The sequence below is a fragment of the Hippocampus bargibanti genome, linkage group LG12 (genome assembly GCF_051943395.1).
Source record: "Hippocampus bargibanti isolate YZ-2025 linkage group LG12, ASM5194339v1, whole genome shotgun sequence".
NCBI lineage: Eukaryota > Metazoa > Chordata > Actinopteri > Syngnathiformes > Syngnathidae > Hippocampus > Hippocampus bargibanti.
In genome coordinates, this window is record NC_142745.1 from 9682002 (window position 1) to 9701769 (window position 19768).

Below are 19768 nucleotides of genomic sequence, written 5' to 3' on the forward strand. Positions count from 1 at the left end.
CTAAATCTGCACATTATTGATAAATGTCTCGACTGTGAGATGAATACAGACGACTCTAATCCAATCTACACTTCTAATATTGGATGGATGAAACAGTTAGCCAAAGATAGTCCAAAAAAAGTCAGGCACAATGTTTTATGTTTCATACATTAATTAAAAAAATATGTAAATGTAGAAATTATTGATTTCCCTGTTTCATCTAACTAGACAATAAAAGACCTCAACATTAATTATGTGGGCCGCTTATGATCACAAATGCCACGGGTGTGGTGTTGGAGTCTTCAATTAACGTCCTAAAACAGTGGTGTGTAGGTGTAACTTTTTTTCAAAAAAATTCAAAAGTATGGATTGCAAAAGTACATTGATTCCCAAAGTAAAATCCAGTGTGATTACATGTTAACGAATTAGTATAGACCAAACACTACTATGTGTCTCAGTATTGCGTATTGGCTAATTGCTAAGAGTCCAAAATGAGTGTGCTATGAAGGACGAAACACACTTTTGTTTTTGGTGGGGAAGAGTGCCTAAATTCTCAAGATGGCAGATTTATTAACAGTATTTACCGAATTATTTATCGGGGGCATCTGGCACAACATGATAAGAAGCTTCTGGGGTGTGCAAGATCGTATGAAAGTGTTGCTTTTTAATGTGGTGTCACGTCTTCCAGAATGCGATTGGATGGCAACCGGTTCAGGGTGTCCCCCGCCTACTCCTGCCCAAAGACAGCCGGGATAGGCGCCACTATGCCTGCGATTCCACTAAGAATAAGCCGATCAGAACATGGATGGATTTCTTTTCGTGTTCCTCCTTCGCATGTGCCAAGCTGCAGGCTTCACCCAACTGCTGCAGCGACGCCAGATGGCAAGCCAATGAGGGGTGAGTGAACTGTCTCGTGATACTCCGGAAGAAAAAAAAAACCTGTATCTAATCCCGATGGTCTGATTGGTGCGCTTTACCCCTGCGGTGGAGGGGGCGGTTGCGGGTACGAATGGGTTAGAGAGCCGGTGGCGCTGGTCCACCCCACCTGACAGCGAGCCTGTGTGCACTGAAGCTTGTAATTGCACAGGAAGTTGGTGGTAATGGAGTCTGGGAAAAGACATACACACAGCCATACAGCCATAAAGCCCAGGCCCTACATGTCATTTTCACCTGCTACATGACGGCCGCAAATGACAAATGACATGATGGGAAAAATATGAGAAATGTGCGTCTGTACATGTAAAGGTGGACAAGTACAAAATGTTTAATATGTTGCTTGCAAATATGTCATAGCTCCGGTGCTTAGAATGCTAGTTGTTCATGTACCTTATTTTCCGGTGTATAAGGTAAACCGGAGTATAAGGCACACAGTGTGCTGGAGCCTATTGTAGCCCGCGATGAGAAGAAAGAAATAAGCGTCAGCGCAGAGCGCCGATGCGGATGTGGAACTTTCGCGGCTTGGAATTGAAGCGGATTTACATGGGACAGGAGATATGACACAATCTCTTTTTGTCAATGGATGCTACAGCTTCATGTTTGCTTTCAACATTTGGCTTATACCAGACGTGTAAACCATGACATCCTTGATCCAATAGTGAAAAGGACGCTTTGATCCTCTCCTCTTTCTTCCAGAACTGCTTAATGCAACAAAGAGGTTGCAGATAGTGCTTCGGATTGAACGACTGTGTGTGTGTGACATTATTTGTTATTTACTTTTTTGTTGTTTTGACTTCAAGATGGTGTCGCGGAAGTTGCTGACTTTACAGCAGCTCCTGTATTTTGTTTTTCTACGTCTTCCTTTCATTTCTTCTTATATACTTTCATCACTTTGCTCCTGTGACATGTAAATTTCTCCACTGCAAGACGAATAAAGGCTAATTGAGGCATTCTTTTGGGAATGTGGGAAGGCCGGGAATGTTGGGTTATTTTTTATCGTTCGCCCTTGGTTCATTGCTTCGACGGGTGTTGATGGAGATCGATGGTTAAATCATCAGGGAGCCAGGACTTGAACAGAAAGTTGATTTAATTTGGAGAGCATGGGCATTGTAGTGTCGCGGAGGAGGGAGCGCATGGAGAGAGAGAGAGAGAGGAACGGGCTGCAGGAGTATTTATGCGGTGCATAGCAATGACGCGACAGGATGTGACGTACTAAAAGTGCGACATCGTGTAAAGGAAGGCAGGATATGACATACGAGGAAGTTCAAAATGTAAACAAAGATTACAGAGCGATGTTTAGAGATGTTTGTATGGCGAATTACCCTAACAGGGGAGAACTCTGGCAGGCACGGAGAGAACATGCAAACTCCACACGGAGCTGAATATGAACCCTGCATGACCACAGGTCCACAGTGCCACCCATCTAAAAGATGCATTAGTGATTTTGTTGTAACAATATTTGCTTTTTTTGTAGTAGGAGAAAAAAAGTTTTACGTTGAGGTGTTCAGTGTATATGTTCAACGAACACAGGTTAATCAAGTTGGACGGAATAAAAGACATGAATGTCCTTCGGGTGAGTCTGGGAGTGAGAAAGAGAGCGAGCAAGAGAGAGAAGTTGCGGGGGTGGTGGTGGTGGTGGGGTGAGAAAGGATATAAAACCTTGGGACAAGAAGATGCTCCTCTCCCAAAGCCGCTGCTATCCATCCAAACTGGACATGTTGGACTAGATGCTGTGCGTGTCCGTGCGTGTGTGTGTATGTGTGTGTGAGTGGAGGAAGAGGGGGGCGCTCGAGCAACTATGTGGATGAAACCTCGCTGCGCATCGATACGCCCCTGCTCGCTCCAAGTCAGACGGCTCCTTCTCCTCGCGTCTTCTCGTCTGGCGGCTGCTTCTCGTTCAGCACCACTCCTTTAAGGACAGCAGCGCACACCCTTTTCAGCCGACCTTCCATCTATCCCTCCTTTTTTCTTCCAGCCAAACGTCAATTCCTCCACCCTCGGGATCATTTACTTGCCAGCGAGCGGATTGGATGCGCATTTTTCCAGAGAAGACGCACAAAAAAAGTGCAAGGAATTACTTTTGGGGATTTATGTTCACTAGGAAGAGTAAAGAGTAAACTGTAAGTATGCGACTGTGTTTCCCATGCCTTCAATATTTGCTGTGGTATTGGGTAAAATTATCAATGCACCTCAATTTGTTTGTTATTTAACCTAATGTTTGGTAGTTAGAAATGACTACTAACATAAAGATTTCAAAACAAATTTGTGTAAGTGTATGTTCCTGAAAGAGGAAACAATTCAACTCCGTGCGTAATTGCGCATACTCAACCACTCATGCATGTATAATACAGCAAAGTGCCAAAAAATAGTAACACACCAAAACGACGGAATAACTGTAATTTCTCATTGTTGTTCGTCATGCATTCATCTTTTTTTTTCTTTTCTCTTTGTTGTGTCTTTTTGCCACCTACGCGTGTCGTCTGGATCCTTAATTGCTTTTTAGAGCCCGCCTGCGCATTTTCCCGCACGCAAGCGCTCATTGTGAGTTTATTTCATTAATCGGGTGTTTTTTTTTTCTCTTTTTTTCCCCTCCACTCTTGACGCGAAGTGACCCACTCGAATCCACTGGTACGTGGAAGCAGTTTTTTTTGGGAGTTTAATGAAATATTCTCCCGACAGTGAACTGGGACGGAAAAGCTGTGCGACCCAAACTGGTGCTGCTGACGTGGTGCCCTTCATTCACCTGCTACGTTCGTCCTCGACGCCAGCATGGCCACGAACGGGACCAAAACGTCGGACGGCCACGTCCTCACAGAAACCGTGAGCGAGGCCCCAACGAGCACGGCCAACGATAAACCGAAAACGTTGGTGGTAAAGGTGCAGAAGAGCAAAGCGGACCTACCCGAGCGAGAGACGTGGAGCGGGAAATTTGACTTCTTGCTCTCGTGTGTGGGATACGCAATCGGACTCGGGAATGTGTGGAGATTTCCTTATTTGTGTGGAAAGAATGGCGGAGGTAATCAGGAGTTCTTTTTCCTTCCAAAGGAATCAATACCCGGATTCCGTTTCTCATAAATCCAAACGCGTAGCCTTGCGTAATCACGCACAGGATTCCTGTGCTCAATTTACCCTTTTTAAGAACTTTTTTTGGAATATATGCTGTTAAATATTTATCCTTTAAAGTTCCAATCACTGAAACCTCGCCCTTTTTTCAATTTTACCCTCACAGGAGCCTTCTTGATTCCCTACTTTTTGACCTTGATATTTGCTGGCATGCCCCTCTTCTTTCTGGAGACGGCTCTTGGTCAATACACGTCCATAGGGGGGCTCGGAGTGTGGAAGTTAGCTCCCATGTTCAAAGGTAAAACGAAATACCTACTTATATTTTTCTTTTTTACATTCTTTATATTTTATGTTTATATATTTTTACTTTTTTTAACCAAATTAGAGCCAATGTACATCTAAAAAATAAATAGAACAAAATAGGTTGATTTGTTCTTCATGTCCAGAATAGTAATTAGAAAATGTATTATTATTCAAAATTAATGTTTGAAATAATGAGCATAAATAATTGTGTGGCCACGCAAAAAAAATATGTCAACATTTAAAGCGCTGCGTATTGTTTTAGGTGTCGGTCTGGCCGCTGCTGTTCTCTCCTTCTGGCTCAACATATATTATATTGTCATCATTTCCTGGGCTCTTTACTATCTGTACAACTCCTTCACATCCGTGAGTACCTTTTCCAATGATCTACAACATATATTCACGTGAATGTAAAATCCCGACGCTATTGAGTCCTGCCCAATTCACTGCATGCAACAAAAACAACAAAGGTTGTGAAACATTAAACAGAGTATGACATTTATTACTTCCTTTCCCACATAATTAGCGCTTTACGTAAGCGATTGATAAATGCGTTCTGGCGATGAGTCATCCCATTTATAGAGGGAAGCATGAAATCGCAATACCCCCCACCACAACCCTCAGACCCCCCCCCCCCCCCCCCCCCCCCGTCAAAGACTATCATGGATTTGGCACACAGAATTGGACCAGGAGGTGGGAAAGTGCAGTTCCAAGTCAAAAGATTGTTTTTTTTTCTCTCTCCAGGAACTGCCATGGCAGACTTGTGGTAATTCTTGGAACACAGACCGCTGCTACACCAACTACAGCATTGCCGACACCAGGAACCTCACGAGCGCCGTGGTGGAGTTCTGGGAGTAAGTTGAGCAGATGCAAGAGTCCCTTTAAAAGGCTCAAACTAACCTCAAGTATTCAATATTGTGGGATTTTAATAGTTTAATGCACCAGATTTAAGAGTTCAACTGGCATTTCGTGCCTCAGAAGTCAAACAAGCGCTAAAACCTGGTCTGAAATCTGGTCTAAAATTTGGTCTAAAACCTGGTCTGAAAGCTGGTCTAAAATTTGGTCTAAAACCTGGTCTTAAATCTGGTCTAAAACCCTGGTCTAAAACTTGGTCTAAAATCTGGTCTAAAAACCTGGTCTGAAAAAGGCAAAAATAAAAATAAGTATCTCTCCGACACATTTCTGTCATTTTGCTACCTTTTCCCATACAGTAAGACAAACTTCACGTGGTCTAAAACCTGGTCTAAAATCTGGTCCAAAACCTCATCTAAAACCTGGTCTAAAAACTGGTCGCAAACCTGGTCTTAAATCTGGTCTAAAAACTGATCTAAAATTTGGTCAAAAATCTGGTCTAAACCCTGGTCCAAAACCCTGGTCTAAAACTTGGTCTAAAATCTGGTCTAAAAACCTGGTCTAAAAAAGGCAAGAATAAAAATATGTTTCTCTCCGACACATTTCTATCATTTTGCTACCTTTTCCCAGACAGTAAGACAAACTTCACGTGGTCTAAAACCTGTTCTAAAATCTCTTCCTAAACCTAGTCTAAAACCTGGTCTAAAAACCTGGTCAAAAACCTGGTCTAAAGACCTGGTCTAAAACCTGGTCTAAAAACCATACGAAACAGAAAAAAAGAGTCAAAAATAAAAATAAGTATCTGTCTGACACATTTCTATAATTTTGCTACCCTTTCCCATACAGTAAGACAAACTTCACCTTGTCTAAAACCTGGTCTAAAATCTGGTCCAAAACCTCATCTAAAACCTGGTCTAAAAACCTGGTCTAAAACCTGGTCTAAAAACTGGTCTCAAACCTGGTCTTAAGTCTGGTCTAAAACCTGGTCTAAAATCTGGTCCAAATCTGGTCTAAAACCTGGTCTTAAATCTGGTCTAAAACCCTGGTCTAAAACCCTTGTCTAAAATCCTGGTCTAAAACCCTGGTCTAAAACTTGGTCTAAAATCTGGTCTAAAACCTGGTCTAAAAAAAGGCAAGAATAAAAATATGTTTCTCTCCGACAGATTTCTGTCATTTTGCTACCTTTTCCCAAACAGTAAGAAAAACTTCACGTGGTCTAAAACCTGTTCTAAAATCTCTTCCTAAACCTAGTCTAAAACCTGGTCTAAAAACCTGGTCAAAAACCTGGTCTAAAGACCTGGTCTAAAAACCTGGTCTAAAAACCATACGAAACAGAAAAAAAGAGTCAAAAATAAAAATAAGTATCTGTCTGACACATTTCTATAATTTTGCTACCCTTTCCCATACAGTAAGACAAACTTCACCTTGTCTAAAACCTGGTTTAAGAACGGGTCTAAAAACCTGGTCTAAAAACCATACAAAACTGAAAAAAGGCAAAAACAAAAATGAGTATCTGTCCGAGACATTTCTGTCATTTTGCTACCGTTTCCCATACATTAAGACAAACTTTACCGCCTTTCCCCTTGCAGACGCAACATGCACCAGCTGACCGACGGCCTGGAGAAGCCCGGAGAGGTCAGGATCCCCCTGGCCATTACCCTGGCCATTGCCTGGGTGCTGGTCTATTTTTGCATCTGGAAGGGGGTCAGCTGGACTGGCAAAGTGAGTCACAGGCCGAGGACACGGCACAAAGGAAACATTTAGCTTTCACTGAAAACAAGAAGCGCGATTCATTGGTTAAAGTTCCCGAGCTGTCACCGCCACACGCTGGAATACCATGCTAGGGGTACAGGGGTTTTGGAGATTTGGGGGTTTTAGAGGATTATATAACTTCACATTACCTTTCCTTCAATCATTCAGTTTAAGGCTGTGGTTGGTTTAATTGTTCGTTGTATTAAGTTCATCCTGTCTACTTGATATCTAATTTAAAACAGATTCTTTACAGTTTATTGTAGGTGTTTCAAATACCTGACATGTTTCGGCGTGTACTTCCGCCTTCGTCCATATAAAGAATCTGTTTTAAATTAAAATTGGTTTAATTGTTGCCGCATAGTGTCATCACAGAAAAACTTTATTGCGTACAATTGTGCTAAGGCATTTTTTTCTTGTTTTTTGGCCATTTTTATCAGTTTGCTCATATCACAGAATCAAACATAGGTGAAACCACACATTTAACACATAATATCTTCAGTTGTACTGCATGAATCAAGAACGTAGCGGATAACTAACACATAGAAGTCCCCCCCCAAAAAAGTAGAAACTTTCAGAATTATCCAGAATCCTTTTAACTCATTCACTGCCAGAAGTGCAAAAAATGTGTCCACTCCAGTGCCAGTTTTTTTCCATTTTAACTCATTTTCCAGGACCCACAAAATATTGAGTTTTCGGACTACATAAACATTCAATGCAGCGTAAAAAACCCCTCTTCTTTTATCAGAAAAAAGACTTAATTCCCAAGTTATATGGGTCTGTAGTTATCTGTGCTAGAAATGGGGGCGGCTGTACAAAAGGCCAATGCTGGGAGTTCTAACCAGCGCTTTATTGGCACCCCCCCTGCAAGAATAACCACAACCCGAACAAATTCGGGAATGGCGCTCCACGTCATATTTTCAATTCCCAAATAAATTCGGGAATGGCAGTGAATGATTTAACATGGATATTGGACAGACAGATACCAATACCAAATGGGTTTAACAAGGCCTTTCCGTCATTTTTAGGTGGTGTACTTTTCAGCCACCTATCCGTACTTCATGCTTTTCATCCTATTTTGTCGCGGCGTCAGTCTGCCTGGAGCTATAGATGGCATCCTCTTCTATATCACGCCAAACTTTGACAAACTGACAGAGTCTGAGGTAAGTAAGTTCTGGGGTAGTTTTGCTTCTGAAAAATGTATATTTGGTTGTGAAGAATATATGTTAGCTAACCACCATCATTTCAAGGTACTGTATTTTCCGGTGTATAAGGCGCACCCAAAAGCCTTCGTTTTCTTCAAAAGATAACCCTGCGCCTTATATGCTGGTGCGCCTTATATGTGAAGTCATATTGAGCCACAACAGATCTCGCAACTACCATAAGCACCCACCGACTCCATTTCCCCCTGCGGAAGTAGCGCCTCTACTGTAGCACCGTAATGTGGTGAGCATTATATTTGGAAAGGTTTTATGTATTTATATATTTTATTTGGAAAACTTTTTTCATTCATTGAAGGTGTGCCTCATAGTCCGGTGTGCCTAATATATGGGGGATGGGGGGGATGAAAATACACCATTCATTAGGAGTGCGCCTTATACTCCGGTGCACCTTATACACCGAAACATACTGTACGTTTTTTTTTTTAAGTTGAGAAAAATATTCAGATCACGACTAATTCCTATGTTTCATTTGTAAAAAAAAAAAAAATCCACTAAACTAGTACCATATTTTAGATGAGACGTTGGACTAGCAGAGTTCCATAGATACAATTAAGTTGCATGTTACATCAAACATATGTCAACAGAAACAATAGTTATGGCTATGAAAGGCACAGTAGACAAGTGGTCTACTGTAATTGTACTTTGCGATTGGCTCAAGATGGACCCCACTAACTGTCCCAAAACAGCTGGGATAGGCTCAAGCATGGCCGCGACCCTCGTGAGGAAAAGCAGATTAGAAAATGGATGTCTGGATAGTTATAGCTAATGTTATGTAATTATTTGGTTTTCTGCGCTGTGAATCAGGTTTGGCTAGATGCTGCCACTCAGATCTTCTTTTCCTATGGATTGGGTTTGGGTTCACTGATCGCACTGGGAAGCTACAACCCCTTCAATAACAACGTGTACAGGTAGGTTCATTATGTACGGTTAATTAGTTTTTGGTTCTGTGTGAGCCAGCACTGCTTACCTACTCAATGTAATAATAATAATAATAATAATAATAATAATAATAATAATAATAATAATAATAATAATAATTTTGATAGTTACAATAATAATAATATAATAATAATACTATTAATATGATGATGATTATTATTTTATTATTATTATTATTATTATTATTATTATATTTAATTTGTTATTATTATTATTTTTTATTATTGTAATCATACAGTTTATTTGAAAGCGCTAATTTTGATATCAGCGCTTTCAAATACTATTAAGATGATGAATATTTATGATTATTGTTATTATTATTATTATTATTATTATTATTATTATTATTATTATTATTATTATGTTATTTTATTTATTATTGTTATTATTATTTTTTTTATTATTGTAATCATACAGTTTATTTGATAGCGCTTTACATCACACCCAAAGAGCTTAATCTGCAAAAAATTAGTTTATGTCCTGGCTTGAATTTTTGTGACGGGTGTTTTTTTTTTTTTGTTTTTTTTTTTTAATTAAAAACCTTTTTATTATCTCCGGTCAAGGTAATGAAAGTTTCCCATTTTAGTATTTTTGTCGTGCTGCTTTCAAGCTGCTTCATTTAACCTCATTTTGGTTTTACCAACATAAATCTGCCTCCCTCCCGTTCGATTTTAAATGACTGCCAATTTCAAGGGAACGGGGCAAGAATAAGCAGCCATTTCTTGTGCGCCGGATACAAAATGGCTCCCTCCCCAATATCCCCCCCCCCCCCTGCCTCACCGCCGCCATCCCTCTCGCCAATGTGTGACGGGATGATAAGGAATTGATATCAGCGTGACAATGGCCGCCTTTGCGCTTTGTCTCCCTCCCGACAGAGATTCTGTCATTGTCTGCTGCATCAACTCCTTCACCAGCATGTTTGCCGGCTTTGTCATCTTCTCCATTGTTGGATTCATGGCCAACGTGACAAAGAGACCCATTGCTGATGTGGCAGCCTCAGGTAATTGCAATCAATGTTGAAACTCTGCAATCAGCAAAGGCAAGGAGCACTTGGAATGGTGCAAATAATTAGCTCCTGAATTCGCGAGATGTGATATTCTTTGAATCAGAAAGTGGAAACTTATGATTTCTGGGTTAATTAGAAAAACAAAAAAAGACAATTTCGCATGCTTTATAAATCCTCTCAAGTTTAGTCCGACATTCAGCAACCCCCAAGGACGCTTTTGACTTATTTTTAGCCGCTTCGTTTTCTATTTCATCTTCTTTTACTTTGTGTTATCTTCCCTCACATTCGCAGCACTGTCATCACACTCAAGCCAAAACAACTTTTTACTTGTTCCCTTTCCCACCCAGGGTTGAACAAATTAAAAAAATTTCCATGAAGGGTTTAAGTACCCACAGTGAAATCCTTTTTAATACATTCGCCAAACTGTTCTAAGGATCAGGGCATCCTTCCTCTCACCCAAAGTCATCTGGGTCTGACTTTAGCTCAAACGCAGCCACAATGACTGCAAGGTCTGTATCCAAAAGGGGGACTGATGTTCTCAGTGCAGTCCCGTGATTGCCTCGTGCCCAGTAAGGACTAAAGTCTCACTGGATAGGACACACCTGACCCCAAACAAGAAGAGCAGTGGACAGAATGACCAGATAAATGGTCTCATTGTCCTTTTCTCCACCATGTGTTATTAAAGGACCTGGTCTAGCATTTTTGGCTTATCCTGAGGCCGTCACCCAGCTGCCAGTCTCCCCTCTGTGGGCCATCCTATTCTTCTCGATGCTGCTGATGTTGGGTATTGACAGCCAGGTATGGACATAAATAACCTGAAGTGACCATGACAAAAGAGTTGGGACTAAAAACAATTGACTGACTGTGCTACTCCTCCAGTTCTGCACCGTAGAAGGCTTCATCACTGCACTGGTAGACGAATTCCCTCATATTCTACGGAAGCGCCGCGAGATTTTCATCGCCATCGTCTGCCTCGTCTCTTATCTCATTGGACTGTCCAATATTACGCAGGTAAGTAAACCCAGCAATCCAGTGGGATTATTATTATTTTATATTTAGTGAGCTTTCCATTTAGGACCAAACTGCCTTGGTCATCAAACACGTCATATCATGTCACTTAATATTAAAAGCAAGAAAAAATAAATTGCTTAAATCTCTTTGATTCAGTTCATTTAAAAAAAAAATCAGTAACGCATTTCAATATACAGTGATACCTCGGTTTTCGACTATAATCTGTTTCAGAAACCTGTTCGAAAACCGATTTGTTCAAAAACCGAAACAGCACTTTCCATTAAAATCAATGTAAAAAATCTTAATCCGTTCAAAGTCTGGAAAACAACTTTTTAACTATTTCAACGCATAAACCGGATAAAAACTTAGTAATAGAGCAGGTCATGTGTAAAATTCTATAAAAAAGAAACTTATTTTCACCAATTTTCTTTATGCCACGGGGCGTGTTGGCACCTATCCCAGCTGTCTTTGGGCAAACACAGGCCACACTAACTTTTCAAACCATTCCCTGCTTGCTTTAAAATCATACTATTCAGGAGAACGTAACCAAATATGTCAGCATTTTCGCAAAAATAAAACAACAACAATATTAATGCGTCGGTCACAATGAGGAAGACGTGACATATAAGGAAGCGGAGGGTAGTGGAGTGATGCATTCAGATGCACTCAGTTTGGTTGAGAACCAAATTTCGGTTGCATTTCGGGGCATAAAAAATATGACATTTTTGGTTGAAAACCGAATGGGATGAGAACCGAGACGTTTGAAAACCGAGGTTTGACTGTAATTGAAAAAAATATTTGAATGGTATTAATTGAGCAGAAGATGAAAAATTCAAATGTAATATATGAATAAAATTTGAAACGTTAGGATGTACATGGATTTTCTTTCATTGATATACCTTATAATGTGAATTTAGAATAAATAACTAAACAATACATAAATAATTTATTATAAATAGATAAATAATTAATTTATTAAATAGGTTCACTGAATAAAAAAGAAATTAGAATTTACCAACTTTATGCCCAAAATAAAATATAATGTAAATTAAAGCAATACATATTGGAGAACTCTTAATATCGTCAATGCTTAGTGGGGGTAATAAAGACAAGAGTAGAGTATAAACTGTGGCAAAACTTGAGTCTTATTACTTGTCAAGTATGAACTGAAATGAAGGACACGATAATACCAGATATATTTACTTTAATGAAATACGATAGATAGATGGACAAGTGAGCGAGTTAGCTAGCTTGCTAGGTATGTTAGATAGCTGGATATCTAGATAGCTACATAGTATCTTGAGGTACATTGTTTTTATAGTTAGGTAGCTAGGTAGGTAGGTAGCTAGCTAGCTAGATAAAATGAATGATATACATAATTATTAATAGTTATATATGTATATTATTCATTTCATTCATTCATTTCATTAATATGCCTTATGTGAATTTAGAATAAAGAATAACTAAATATGAATAAATAAACATTTATTAAATGGGTTCACTGAATAAAAAAGAAATTAGAATTGACCAACTTTATGCCCAAAACAAAATATAATGTAAATTAAAGCAATACATATTGGAGAACTCTTGATATCGTCAATGCTGAGTGGGGGGAATAAAGACAAGAGTAGAGAATAAACTGTGGCAAAACTTGAGTCTTATTATTTGTCAAGTATGAACTGAAATGAAGTCCACAATTAATCCATTCAAAATGGCAAAACAAATATAAATATTTCAAAATTTGAATCCAAAATAAAGTCATGCACCTAATTCTTTAATATTAGCATTGGCAGCTAGCATGACAAGCTAACATATTTTTCTTGTCTAATGCGACAAACAGACATGTTTGAAATGCAGCCCTCCAACAATAAATAAACCAAAGTCCTTTGTATTTTTTCGTGATTATCTCGGCACCAGACCAGGGTCTCCCCCACCTCTCGCCCAAAGACAGCTGTGATTTGTCACGGTTCACCCACAGTTCTACTGAGGACAAGTGCAATCGAAAATTCTATGGCTCCAGATGTGCATGCTATCATGCTAACAGGAATCTGATTCAAATATGAATCAAAAAACCTTTTTAGTTTAAATCTCTATCAAGATTTTGTTCTTTGTAGAAAAAATGTAAAATGACAAAGGATAGAGTACAGCCCATACAAAGTGTCAATTGTTTGAAGCCAAAAATTATGCTTTGGGTCTACATGCTAACTTCAAATTGGAAAGGGATGGTATACTGGCACTGTGTACTCAAAGAAAAATGTTAGGCACAAAAGCTTCCAAAGAATTGATGAGAATTCAAAATGCTGCTGAGCTGGACCTATTCAGGATATGATTGCAGTGATGCCGTGTCCTCACCAACGAGACTTCGCTCTCTCGATGTTGTTCCACTTGACTGGCCCTGCTACTTGCCCACATACCCTAATTGCCTTGGTTTATGTTGCTATTCTGTCCCTGTCCCTTCATCACTGTCCTTTTGTGTCTCATTCTGCAGGGTGGCTTGTATGTCTTTAAGCTATTTGACTACTATTCAGCCAGTGGGATGTGTCTGCTCTTCCTCGTCTTCTTCGAGTGCGTTTCCATTTCGTGGTTCTACGGTAAGGCGTAATTTGAATAAGGAGAAGTTTGTATTTCGGGGGAGATTCAGAGATGATGCTGTGGATTCGCTATGCTTTAATATTGTTTTACAGGCGTGAATAAGTTCTACGACAACATTGAGGAAATGATCGGCCACCGGCCCTGTCTGTGGTGGAAGGCCTGCTGGGTTGTTTTCACGCCGCTCATTGTGGCTGTAAGTACAGCGCAATCTCAAAACAGTCATGACGATAGTACTTACTGGATTGACTTAAAGGTTTGCCATAATTATAACTTTACTACTAAGGGTGCATAGGTTAGTTCGAATTCTTGTACACAGTAAACCAAGACACCCTTATGTATTTATCCAATGTAGTTTTAATAGTTTTAGATCCTTCATCTTGTTTTTTTTAAAAATTGAGACCAATGCTTCCTTTGGTTTTATTTGCCTTGGTGTTATTTTTGGTAATGTATTTATTCATTTATTTTGTATTTTGTATTGTGTATTATCTATTGTGTATTGTTGTTTACTGTTTATTGTTTATTGTCTATTTTTTATTTTTTATTTTGTTTTGTAACTTTTTATTACTCTTTATTGTATATTATATAATATTAATTATGTTTTTAGTTTTTAATTAATTAATTAATACAATCAGTAATTGTCCAGTGCAAGATAAAAAAGAGCACTGCCATACATATTTTGGTCACTATAAATAATTCTCAAATAAATGCGATGACCTGTCGATACGGATGTTCAGCAGTACAAAAATAAGTTTAAAATAAATCCAGAAAATTTATGATGAATGAAAAAATAAAAATAAACTGTGGCTGTGATTATTGTTAGTTATAAAAAAAAAGGAATGATAAAAAAGGAAAATTAGATGTAGTTTCAGTTTCAGTTCGTGTTTTTCTTTAAAAGCAGTCTGGTCATGCAAACAAAAAAAAATATTTTTCCCCAATTGTTTTGTTAGTTATAATAACCTTGGTCCACTGATATCCAAATTTGAGCCATCTGACAATCTCCAAAAATCGTGACAAGAGCACTGAAATCCCGACTGGACCCTCTGCACCCGCCCAACACCTCTTCCAGCTACTCTCCTTAGGCAGGCGCTACCGATCCATGCGCACTAAATCTAGCAGACATTTAAACAGCTTCTTATTTCCCATTAACACTCTCAAAAGTAACAAACATAACTGTATAGTGCAACACCATGATTGTGTTCACTGTGAGGGTGATATTCAACATTTGTACCCTGACGTCTCATTTCCAGGGAGTGTTCCTGTTCAGTGCAGTGCAGATGGTACCCCTCACCATGGGCGATTATGTGTTCCCAGCCTGGGGCCAGGGTGTTGGGTGGTTAATGGCGCTCTCCTCCATGGTCCTCATTCCTGGCTACATGGGCTATATGTTCCTCACACTCAAAGGCACATACAAAGAGGTAATGCTGTGTCTTGCTTTTGTCTCTTTTTTTTTGTGTTTAATGGGGTGGGGTGGGGCTGTGTGTGCGTGAGGGGGGGGGGTGCAACAATTTCAGCATGAGCCAAGAAATTACGAGGTACATTCAAAATGCTCACGGCAAGAATTATTGGGGCTTTTCTTTGAGAAGCACAGGGTGGCTCAACCAGGAGAGCTATAAAAGTGAGTCAAAGTGTCCAAACACGTGCTGATGATGATTTACTAAAAAAAAGGTGGCATTCAATGCCAAATGTTAGCAATTATTGAGTAGAGGCTCAATACTGATCTTCATGTATTTGTGACCATTATTATTTTAACTCATTCAATGCCAGACATGTGCAAAAATGTGTCCACTCCATTGCCATTGTTTTTCTCATTTTTACTCAAATTCCAGGAACCACAGAATATTGAGTTTTGGGACTACATAAATATTCAATGCAGCGTAAGAAACCTTAGACTCTCTTCTTTCATCAGAAAAAAATAGTTAATTCCTAAGTATATGGGTCTGGAGTTATATCAGCTGGAAATGAGGGCGGCTATCCCAAATACAATGCAATACATACATATTGGTTTACGTAGGGCTTTAACAACAGTTGAAGCTGGAACAAAGCGCTAACATGAAAAAAAGAGAAATGCTGCCCTCTTGTGAAAAGGAAAAAACATTGCCAGAGGTCTGACCAGCGCTTTATCGACAAGAAAAAATTAAAACCTGAATACATTCAGGAATGACGTTCCACGTCATATTTTCAATTTCCGAATAAATTTGGGAATAGCAGTGAATTAGTTAATATACAGTAAAGTCTCATTATATCGATATTCTCGGGAGTCGGAAAAAATATCGATATAACCGGACTATCGATATATCCGATCCTGCGGCATGTAAATTTTCTCCTTGCGTTCATAGAAATAGTATCGTAATAAGCAGTACTATCGATATAACCCATATCGATATAACGAGACTTTACTGTATGTGCAAAGGCTCAACAATAAAACTCCCATCAACCTTATGAATGAATTTAATCCTGTTTGGATGATGACAGTAAAATAAAAATCAGAAAGAAGACTTTCTGGGCGCACTGGAATAAAATACTTAGCGTTTTAAGTGTATTACAATGCAAACTCAGACTGACCTGGCTTTCTTCCTCCTCCACATACATTTTGAAAATGTGAAAAAAACCATTGACGTAGCCACGGAGTGTAGACTGTTCACATTTGATATTCAAGTGCCGCAGCTTTGCATAATGCGATTTAGTATATTAACAGAGCAGTGCGACACAACACTCCTGTAATAAGCAAACATGCGGGCATGTGGCGTGAAAATGGGATAAGTGCCCCGAGAAATGAAGCATAAGATAAAAAGGATTTGGAAAATGGAGATCATCATGAGTTCTGTTGAACTGCTTGAGATGAGTACAGATTGTATGCAAAGGGCTGACCGAACTGCAGTTAAAGTCTATTTATTCATTTTTTTGCCCGCATGATATACGTGAAGGATGTTGCGGTGATGGCGAGTACAAATCTATATGATCCTCCACTAGGCTGAGCTTGACAGTCGCCGCTGTGGTAGGAAATGGGCGCTAATTACAGAGGCCGTCGACAGCGACGCACAGGTGTCAGGAGGCGCGGTGGCAGCTGATTTTCTTAATTGTAGCAATCAGATAGCACTTTACGACTTAACAAGCGCTACTCACGAAACGCGGACGGTGCCACGGTGCTGCCTGTCAAGCGTCTTCACTTTAATTGCGCGGCCGATGATGAGGAAGATAATGGTTGTCGGAGTAACACAAGTTGTTTCATTTTGTCTTTACTGATATGTATTAAAAGAAAATGAATGGCTATATTATGGGTGTCAAACTCAAGGCACGGCGGCCAGATTCCACTTCATTGGGTATGTCATGCAAATAATTAATTTTTGCTATTCCCCCATGCATTCTCCGATCTGCTTTATCCTCACAAGGGTCGCAGGGGTATCTTATCCGAGCTGTCAATCAGCATGGGAGCATTTTATTTGGAATATGGGAGGGAAATGTAGTACCCAAAGAAGACCAGCAAAGGCCCAGAGTGCAAACTCAGTGATTCTTCCCAACATACCAAGATTACAAATCAACTTCACTTTTAATAACATTGAGATGTTGCATTTCTTTTTGGTTACTTGCCTTATCTATAAAATTGATTTATTATTTCTGAATGTACATATTTAGTTATTAATTTTTACTGGCCTCAGAGCTTAACTAACAATTTGAATATGGCTTTAAAAGTAAATCTGAAACCAAATCCATTTCTTCTTCCTCCTTTCGCCACTGTGGGTTGACAAAACCGCTATTGAATCAACACAAAAATGTATTTGCTTATACAGCTGGCTACAGATACAGTGTGCTAGCTCTGGCCAGTATGCACTTATCACTAGCGACTAGTCAGTCATACTATGATTGACTAGTGACTAGCCAATCGCGTGAGTCGCCAATTTTGCGAAAACTTTAATATTGCCAGTGCCTTCGAGCAGCCTGCCAACTCAAACGCTGATTGGTTTAAGCAACTGTTTCATCGCTATTGATTTTTATGTTCCAGAGTCTGTAAAAGTGATTGTGAAGGCGTCCAGGTAGATTTCTGACCCTGGTAACAAATGATGGCTGAAATGTGATTGGTTAACTGCTTAAATGTGAAAACACACATCTGGAAGCAACACAACAGGGGGAAAAAAAGCAATGAAAAGAAGCTGAAAGACAATTTGGAAATATTTAAGAAGTGTTCATTGGCAAAATATAATTCACATTAGTCTCTTATTTAAATATTTTTAGGGCAGCAGAAAAGGCCTTGCAGGGCCTGACAGCCCACCACTGGATGAATGAATGGATAGATGGATGAATGGTTTTATGTTTCAAAGTAGATTGGATGGATGGTTCAATGGTGCACATAAAGGACGTTTGGATGATGAATAGAACATTGAAAAGAAAAGGATTCAAGTCAACCAAGACTGTTTTCTCCCATTTATTGCCCTCCCCCCTGTAGCGTCTGAGAATGATGATCAAGCCGGTGGTGCTGGTGAAGGCTCAGGAAAATGGCCCGGATCAGCAGACGGAAACCCAGAACCCCGCCACAGAGGAGGCGTACATCTAGAGTCTCCTGAGAATCTCTCTTGTCTCAGCGGTTCTCCATCGGGGTCCGAAAACACTCCCACGAGAAGCGGAATCAAGGTTGGGAACGACCACCAGACGCCCACGTCTGCTTTCATCCACCTACCTCCTGGGGACACGTGAGACCAACCTGACCACATTTATTCTTATTATTCGTATGAAATCTGTTTTTATTTTATTGTTGTATCATACAGAGGAAATGACCCAGCCAATGTGTTGTGTAATTATAAAGTTCATTATTTAAAAAAAAGACATTCTAATAAGAGAAATATGAAGTAAAACAGTATGAAAATATAATTGATTTTGATTACCTGTATTGATTCAATATTTTAGGCGACAATTACTGTACAGCGACAAAATATCTGATACATTTTGGCTTGTATAAATACACTTTAAATAGATATTATGTCATAGATGAGAATTTAAATGAAATTTATGGACGTGGAATGCAATCGGTGCAAAATATAAGATATCAACTTTATTCATTTCAATTGTTGACCAGACATGTCTGGGGAGTTTACACATTTGAAAAGCACAAATATGCCGAGTTAAAATACATAGATATATGAAAATATCGACATACACACACCGCACACACACACACACACACGTGCACCAGTAGGATATGTAGCAAAAGACTGTTGTCATCACTGTTGACAGTTTTGTCTTGTTTTTATGAAGAACAATAACTATGTACAGTGTGTTGTTAGAATCCTTTTTTTTTGTAGAATAACAGGTAGTTTTGTATATTCGAAACAGAAAAAGGCCAGATGAGAGCCCACACCGGTTTGAATATTACAGCTGCAAAATTCATCGGAACATGTGCTAAAGTGATCAGCTCTTGCAGGATGTCGATTAAGGCAACATCCCACCCATCTATATGTATTACGATCCTCCAATCATCCAGTTCAGAGAGTGAACGGGTACTCGAGCAATAAGCTAAAGTGACTAAAATGAAGGCTTTCTAGAACATACTCTAACCATGTTTTGTAATCCACTCCTCAGGAACTAAAGTAGATGGTGACCAAATACTCCCCGGATATAAAACACTAAAGCAGTTTGTGCGATATAAATAGATGTTATCTTTTTTTTTTTTAAAGAAAACGATGACACTGTAGTTCCTCAATTGAATGGCCACAGATGAGGGAAAAAAAGTTTATTTGGAGAGAAAGGCCTTTAATTTGTACAAATATATTTTTTCTAATGACTAACAATGATTAAGGAAAATTCCATCTTTATCATAATAAAAAGAACAGTTTTCGATCATTCAATAAAAATCCGGCACAGACCAGATTAAACTAGTAAGCGCATACAGCAATATTATGGTGTCAGTCTGTTAGAATGTTAGTTGTCGTTAGAAGATGGTGTCAAAGTTTACATGAAATCCATTTTTTGGGCTCTGTCAGCGCTGCTGTTTTGGTTAGCAACAGAGTTCAAATGGCACCGTGTGAACAATAATGGCAATGTTTAATTTCCTTTAAGCTTCTGAGAGACTGTTTACAAGCTTTAGTAAGTACTACTGTTTTGGTTAGCAACAGAGTTCCAAAATGTT

At 39.2% G+C, this 19768-nt stretch overlaps 1 protein-coding gene across 1 annotated transcript; it reads left to right on the forward strand.

The window, feature by feature from the left end:
- Nucleotides 1-2587: 2587 nt before the first annotated feature.
- Nucleotides 2588-19308, forward strand: slc6a1b (solute carrier family 6 member 1b). The gene is made up of 15 exons (XM_089010120.1): nt 2588-3035; nt 3595-3931; nt 4145-4276; nt 4544-4644; nt 5023-5132; nt 6720-6852; nt 7908-8042; nt 8907-9010; nt 9917-10041; nt 10733-10845; nt 10927-11058; nt 13547-13649; nt 13743-13843; nt 14898-15065; nt 18092-19308. Exons 2-15 carry the CDS (start codon nt 3685-3687, stop codon nt 18197-18199), a joined length of 1812 nt encoding a protein of 603 aa, XP_088866246.1. The 5' UTR covers nt 2588-3035; nt 3595-3684; the 3' UTR covers nt 18200-19308.
- The last annotated feature ends 460 nt before the right edge of the window (nt 19309-19768 follow it).